Source organism: Vidua macroura, chromosome 1 (genome assembly GCF_024509145.1).
Source record: "Vidua macroura isolate BioBank_ID:100142 chromosome 1, ASM2450914v1, whole genome shotgun sequence".
In the NCBI taxonomy this organism is placed as follows: Eukaryota; Metazoa; Chordata; class Aves; order Passeriformes; family Viduidae; genus Vidua; species Vidua macroura.
Window position 1 is genome coordinate 115017946 of NC_071571.1, and position 7988 is coordinate 115025933.

Consider the following 7988-nt stretch of genomic DNA (forward strand, 5'->3'; position numbering starts at 1 on the left):
CATTGCTTCTAATTTCAGGGATTATTAATTTATTTTTTTAAAAATGTATCATATTGTCCATTTCGGAAAAAGGTTTTATCCAACTTTAGTGTTGCTGAGGATCTAAATCCACTCTTAATTTCTGTCTGATCTTACCTGCTCACCACTGCTGATTCATCAGAACTGCAAATGGGAAGATGTTGATGTTGATTTAGTATTTCTATTAGCGCTTCTAATTTACTTCTAAATAGCTAGCACAGGATTATTCCCTTCTGCTAAATCACTGATCATGTCTTCTGTGACAATAAGTAATTAGCATGTTAGAAATAACTGCCCAGTTCCAAGTCCAAGTACTTTCTCATTTGTATAATAAAACACTTTTATTCTGGCTAAGACAAAGAACTTCACCCTTTGAAACTACTGTAAAATACTGCTGCCTACTAAATAAAACAATGTAGAGATATGTATTACAAGACTGCAATCACATTATATATAGTGTAAAACACATCTTCTAGAGAATATCTATGATATTCAGTCTTCTGGTCTTATTAAGAATATTCTAGGAGCTGAGTGATGCCAGTGAAGCATTTTTTTCCACTTCAGTGTAACTGGGGTCAGCTTTTAAATTCTACAGTTACATAACTTGTCCTTGACTAGTCCATCGCTTTGGTATCTAGCATGTCAGAATAAATCTTACAGTAAAACAAGTTAGCATTAACTCCACTGACATAAAATAGCACAAATACAGAGGCTGGGCCAAATTGCCTCGGTCAAATCAGATGTCTGAACTTTTGGAGTGGGTCCAGCATTGTATAAAGCATTCATTTCCCCCCCCTCCCCCTTTTTTTTTTTATTTTATTTTATTTAATGACTTGTATATACTTAAATATTTAAAGTAACAGGACTTCTGTTCTTGGAAATTCAAGTGTAGGCTGATCTCAGCTACTGTACTGCTACACTGTATATGCAACTCATTCTCAAACCAAAGGGCACAGAAGTCAGAATGAAGCTGGAAATTCAGTATTCAAACTGTTGACAAAGAATATGCAATAGATCTGTGATATTAGTCCCATTAATTTATCTTTATATTTAAAAAGTATGTAAATTTATTTGTATAAAGGGTGATGAGATTTAGGTCTAGATTATGCTGTTAGCTGTTCGAGAGAAGTGTCACTTCTATGCTTTACTCATGAAAATAATGTTATTTCAAAGTCATTCAAACTTTGTTTGGGTCCACATATCGTCCGTCTGGAAGAGGTATTACAGAAGTACCGAGCACTCGTACCAGTTAAACATGTTCCTTCCCACTGGTTCCCATACATTTGGTTTCTGCCTTCAGAAGGGGGCAGGGAAGGCGTTACAGGCGCGTTAGAGCCAAGCCCAAGCAGCCACGTCGGAGAGAGTTAACCCCTTCCTAGGAGAAGCCAGGCTCTCTCCTGCACTGTAAGTCCTCCGGGACGTGTACCATCAGAATTCACCACTAACTTCATTGCAAAGCCATTTCCTTCAGACTAGGATGTTTTCTGACCGTCCTTCACTGCAATGTCACAGGCATGGTACATAGCACCATGAAAGAACGATGGATGGCAAGATGCATGCATATGTATATGTCTAAAGAAAGTATTTCCTAGCACCAAGGAAAAAGGATGAGAGAAATAGGACGGTAGTCCACGGCTCTCCTGCTTCCTGCGCGTTTGCCAGACCCAGGGCTGAGCCTGCCCAAAGGGAAGCACCGCAATCCCTGCACTACCCAGGAAGGGGGTTGGTTGCTGCTGAGCCCGGTACCCCCGTGTAGATAAATGCACGACATTTCTCTCCAGCCTCTTTCAGACTTCCCGCTTCAGCTCGGCATCCAGGGGCTGCGGGAGGGCGAGCCGTCCCGAGGGGGAGCCAGCGGGAGCGCCGAGCGAAAGGGCCGAGCGGGGCAGGAGCGGGGCCCAAGGCTGGCCCCAGCCTGCCGGCCGGGCACATCACCTGGCGGGGGGAACTCGTGTCTGCCGGGAGGCAAAAGCGCTCTTACCTCAGAATGGGAGTCGAGCACGTCCCGCTCCCCCCGCCGGACTCCCTTCAGTCCCAAAATGCGGGGACACCGTTGCTTAACACCCCCCCCCCCCCCCCAAAGCAGGCGCGCACAGATGCAGGGAGCTCGCTGTGCGAGGCCGTGCTGTCCCACAGCCAATTGTCTGTCCCCGAGCCCGCGGCGACGGGACGTGATTCCAGCCAAGCGGCTCCGCTTCGGATGCTGAGGGCAGTTGAGAGTCTCAAGCTTTCCTCAGGTCTCTGTTGGAAAGCAACTTGCAGATTAAAATGAGGCAGGCGAAGTAGTAACTTTCTAGATGCTGGGGACTATTATTTTGCTGTACAATAATTAATCGTGCTTCCATACTTAGAGTTTCTGAAAGGGATATTTTTCATTTTTGGGGATTTGATTTTTTTCCATTCGATAGTGGGTCCTTCCTGACCAGGGCCTTTGCAATACATTCACTTTCCTAAAGCAAAGTCCCAGAAAGTCTTCATTCGGGGAGATTTCTTGTACTATGCAGCACTGTCGAGCTCGGCTGCTTTCATTTAGTGGTTTTGAATCGCTCTGAAGAGGCATAGTGTGCTGTCTTTAAATACACGGTTTTTTAAAAAAGGTTCTTGTCTTGGGAAACTGCTCGATTTGCAGGAAACTCTCCGGATGTTTGCTGCTTTTCATGTGGCATTTGTGGTCGGCTCTGATAACGCTGGGAGCACCACTTCCAACACCGCATTCTGTAATGGACCTGAAATAGAAACACATCTCTCGCCGGAGGATCCCCACTCCGCGCCCCCGCGCTGTGTACCGGCGGGTTTAAAAGGTCAATAAATCAGAAGGATGAACTCTCGGTGGCATTGTTAGGTTGGGAAAGTTAACGTATGACCCCAGGAGTCGTGCGACCACGGAGGTTTCAGGAGTGTCAGAAGAAGCTCCCTATTAAACGCTGCGGGGAAGTGAAGTCTAAGCACAGAGGGCGACTGGACCCAGAAGCAGCGCAGTGCTGTGTGTTTTAGAGTTACAATTCGAAAATACCCAAACAGTAAAAATAAAATGCTAGAAAAGGGAGAAAATCCGCTTATGACGCCCGGAGCACTTGAAGGGTCACAAACTGCCAACATTTTCTGTACAAACCAGGGAGCTTTTACTTTCTCGGCTGAGATTCAAAACACACCTTTCTTTCTTTGATCCCAGATCAATGAGCTGTAGAAAGGGTTTCAACAAATCTCCCAAACAAAGTCGACTATAGTTGCTTAGTTTATTACCTCATGTCCACTATACAGAAAAACATTTTCCTTTCTGCTGAAAGTGACAGCCCTAAAAATTGCGGCAAGCTTTATGTGCAAGCAGTCCCTCTACTCCCTGAACTTTTTCAGTAAGAGCCCCTTCGGGATTTTTTCCCTTGGCTCACGAAAATGTTTCTGCTAATTAGAGTAAAAGGGAAATTTTGGCGTTTTAACAAGATCAACTGGTTAAAAAAAGGTAATTCTCTCTCCTACGGTTTAAACTCCTGGTTGGTTAGTCTTGTCCGAGTCAATAATGCGGCGTGAGCTGGGAGCTGCTCTGGGAAGCAATGGAAACAGACCGGCTCCCTTAGAGCAGCGCATTGCTGCCTACTTGGGTTTTGTTTTGTTTGGAAGTCATGTTGCTTATTCCCTCAGCTGAGTACTCTGTTATCCGCAGGGAAAAATACACATGCTTTCCTCACACGTGAGTTTTCTTTAAACACGATTCTGATACTGTTAAATTCAGAATTTTCTCTGGGTATCGGCCGTGCGTTGGTGCGTGACCTGTCTCGGGGCGGCTGGCCTGGGATTGAGGGCTCAGAGTCTCGGCACGTCGGGTCGGGAAATGTCACAACTTCAGCCATAAAAATAAAGCCATTAGTACACCAGCCTTACCCAGGTATGCCCTAAGGTAGTGTCTTAAAGGCGCTGGACTAAAAACGAGTGAAAAAGCACTTTATTCCTGACGAGCGTTGCTGATTATCGCCAATTCTGGGCTGACGGTCGCCTTTGCAAGCGCAGTGTCACCGTTAATTTATTTTACAATCAATTCTAAGTGAATAATACTTTTGCAATAATGGTGTTATTATATAATAGTTTGAGATTAATTTAAACACACATATATGTAGGACCACTGTTTTCACCTCCGCTGCTTTTTACAGCATGTAATATAAGGACAAAAAGCAGGGCTGTTAAAATCGCTGCCTCTGTGTTGGACAAACACGTGTGTTTGAACGGAGGAAAAGAAAATTGAAACTTTTTGGTTTTGTTTAGGCAGATCTCAGTCTTTTGATAGTAGTTTCGACTCCTTGGAACAGGGATAAGTACGCTATACTATTATGCTGGAAACATATAGCTTGTTTATAATCTCTAAAAAGCACTAGGGAGCAGAAAGCTAAATGTAGAAATGACTGGAAAATTGTCTTTGCCTGTGTTAGTCCCTGGCAGCTCCTGTCCGCTACTGCGATCTTCTTCTTTTTAAAGCATCTGTCCGTCAAGTGTAAAGGAGCAGGTTTTACGTTGTGCGAAACAGGAAATTCAATGTTAGAATACGTTAATGGTTATTTTGACTTCATTCATTTAATTTCAGCGAGAATTCTTACAATATTGGTTTATTTGATCAAAGTGGCTACACAAACAAAGGTGTCCTTAACAAAATAAACCCCTTTGATCTTCCGTTTAAAGCTGAGCGGTTTCTCAAATAAGCATTGATGCATTTAATAACACCACATAACAATGCAAATATTAACCAAAGCGTCCATGAAAACTCCGTATTCTACATTAGTTTGTATGCCAAAGGAGAACATAAATGGTGCTGAGATAAAATTCTGTTTATTCTGAAGTGATGTACATTTTTCAAACATCTGTTTGTAATTACAGTTTATTTATTTGGGCAAATCAGAGAAATCCTAATAACGTAATGCAACAAGAAATAAGTACTGCAAAGTTCAAGGTACTAATAATAATTACAAGGAATATTTGTGCTTTTGACATACACTGAATAGCCTTATTAGGAAGTATGAAAAAGTGAGAGAGGATACGTATCATAGGGTTTACTCTGGGTTCAGCATCTTACAGTCTAGGGAGCTGAGTTCTTTCATGGGCTTACGAGGGGAAATATGCTCAGGTAGCGCTAGAGGCTAAGAAGCTGCAGTGTGAGGCAGAAATGATGACTTGTCTTATTGTTCCCAAGCTACATTCCAAATATGCCTGCAGGAGAAGCCGCTTGTGCCTCTCAGAGTGTTAAAGGGTATCTCGGCACTGCTGTAAATACTCTGTCCCTCTCTCCGCTTTGGATCTGCTCCGCTCAGGGATGTCCATTAGCGCACGGCCTCGTGGGCCGGTCTGTGCTGCCCTTGCGGAGGGCAGGGCTGAAGCCGGTGGCGCTCACGAGTGCGCTGCCGGTGCCCCGAGCCACCCCCGGCACGGGTCCCGCGGGGGCGGAGCCCGCGATGCGCTCAGGTGCCGGGCCCCGCCGCACCGGGAGGAGCCGCGGGAGCCGCCCCGCGGGGCAGCACCGCGGGAGCCACGGCCGCCGTCCGGCTGCGCGCCCGCCCCCGCCGCCCCATTGGCCGCGCCGCGGCTCAAATAGGCCGGCCCGGGCGCCGGCTCCGGCAGCAGCGAGCGGGGTCCGAGCGCCGAGCGTGTCCCGTGGGCTGGCCGCAGCTGCCGGCTTTGGCGGCGGTCGGCAGCGCAGCGCGTCCCGTCCCGGCGCGAGATGAGCAGCCCCGATGCGGGCTACGCCAGCAGCGACGACCAGGTGCAGGGGCGGTGCTCGCTGCCCATCATGATGCCGGCCATGTGCCCGTGGGCAGAGTCGCTGAGCCCGCTGGGCGAGGCGAAGGCGAAGGGCGGCGCGGCGGCGTCGGGGCCGTCGGGCGGCCGGAGCAAGGGCGAGGCGCGGATCCGGCGTCCCATGAACGCCTTCATGGTGTGGGCGAAGGACGAGCGCAAGCGGCTGGCGCAGCAAAACCCGGACCTGCACAACGCCGAGCTCAGCAAGATGCTGGGTGAGCACGGGAGGGCGCGGGGTCCCGTGGGGCGGATCCAGAGGGCGAGGAGCCCGGGGGAAGCTCAGGGTCGGGGGCGGCGGGCGGGGGGCTCCGTGTGCTGTCGGGCCGGGGTCCCGGGGTGGCGGTGGCGTCCGAGGGCGCGCGAGGATGGCGCACAGCCGGGCGGGGCCGGGGCTGGGGCTGCGGGCGGTGTGTGTGTCGGTGTCGTCGGGAGCGGGCGTGGGTGCCGGTGGGTGAGCGGGCGGTCTGACGGTGTCGGTGGGTGCAGGTAAATCGTGGAAGGCGCTGTCGCTGGCGGAGAAGCGTCCCTTCGTGGAGGAGGCGGAGCGGCTGCGGGTGCAGCACATGCAGGACCACCCGAACTACAAGTACCGGCCGCGGCGGCGGAAGCAGGTGAAGCGCCTGAAGCGGGTGGAGAGCGGCTTCCTGCAGCACGGCCTGGCGGAGGCGGCGGCGGCGGCGGCGGCGGGGCCCGGGCTGGGCAGCGAGGTGGCCGGCGGCGGTGGCAGGATGTGCGTGGAGGGCCTGGGACTGGCGTACGGCGAGCAGGGCTACGCGGCGGCGGGCGCGGGCCACTACCGGGACTGTCCGCCGCTGGGCGCCGCGTTCGACGGCTACAGCCTGCCGACGCCGGACCCGTCGCCGCTGGACGCGGCGGAGAGCGAGGCGCCCTTCTTCGCGGCGGGGCTGCAGGAGGAGTGCGCGCTGGGGCCCTACGGCTACGGCCCGCACCCGGCGGCCGCCGAGTACCCGGCGGCGTCCGAGAGCCCGTCGGGCGCGTCGCTGCGGCGGCACCTGCCGCCCGGGGAGGCGCTGGGCGCGGGCGGGTCGCTGCAGGGGCTGCTGGGCTGCCCGGCGCCGCTGCACGCGTACTACGGGCAGTGCCAGCCGCCGGGCCCGGGGCGCGGCCCGCCGCTGCCGCCGCCGGGGGCCTTGGGGCAGCCGTCGCCGCCGCCCGAGACGGCGCCGTGCCGGGAGCAGCTGGAGCAGCTGCGGCCGGAGGAGCTGCTGGGCGAAGTGGACCGCACGGAGTTCGAGCAGTACCTGCGCTTCGCCTGCAAGCCCGAGCTGGGGCTGCCCTACGGCGGCCACGACGCGGCCGCGCTGTCGTCTCCCGAGGGCGCGGGTCCCATCTCGTCGGCCGTGTCGGACGCCAGCAGCGCCGTCTACTACTGCGGCTACCCCGACTTGTGAGGGGCTCGCTGGGGCACGGCACGGACACTGGCAGGGAAGCGCCCAGCCCTGCTCCTATTTATGTAATTTATTTGAATCTTGAGAACTGACAGGGTATCCGTGACCTGCTCGAGGTTTAAAAGGTGCCATCTCTTTCTCCAGGTGGTGTAGGTCTTACCATCACTGTCCGACCGTGACATATAAAACTCTTCCTGAGGTGGAATCATGATACTAGGGGCACACGGAGAATATTATTTCTGAGATCTTGTTAGAGATCCACATGCTTTTGTATGTTTTACAGAGTGTTGTTTTATATGATGGATTTGTACAGAATGATTTTGCACTTTTACAATAAAGGGAAAATAATAAAACTGGTCTCTGATAACTCCTCCAAGAGGTCTTACCGTCCTTTGTAATTGATTGTTACTACCTTTTAAACTACTTTTGCAAGTGTCCCGCGCACTAAGCGTTAGGTCCTCTCACACTTTGTAGACAGTCTTCCTATGTTTCTCCTGCTTCAGTTATAGACAAAAGTTTTAACCCTTCAGTAACTGCTTACTTCAGGGACTTGGTTTATTTTTTTTCACTTTATTGGTGCTTTCTTATAGAGCTGATTAATATAACTGAATTAAAAAAAAAAAAAGATGCATTTTACTTTTGAAGTATTAAAAGTCTCTATGAAAGCGCCTGCTGAAGTACGTTAGGGTTTGCTCCTTTTTTAATGGAAGCAGGGATTCGTTGATGAGACGGGTGGATAAGTGCTGGTTTAAGCACCTCCTGGGACAGATTGCCTTTCGTGTC

The 7988-nt window shown here is 51.2% G+C and overlaps 1 protein-coding gene across 1 annotated transcript; it reads left to right on the top strand.

Annotated features, from left to right (window-relative positions):
* The first annotated feature begins 5646 nt into the window (after positions 1 to 5646).
* Positions 5647 to 7557, top strand: LOC128809880 (transcription factor SOX-17-like). The gene is made up of 2 exons (XM_053982294.1): positions 5647 to 6011; positions 6283 to 7557. The coding sequence occupies exons 1-2, from the start codon at positions 5720 to 5722 to the stop codon at positions 7206 to 7208; spliced, it is 1218 nt and encodes a 405-aa protein (XP_053838269.1). The 5' UTR covers positions 5647 to 5719; the 3' UTR covers positions 7209 to 7557.
* Positions 7558 to 7988: the final 431 nt, after the last annotated feature.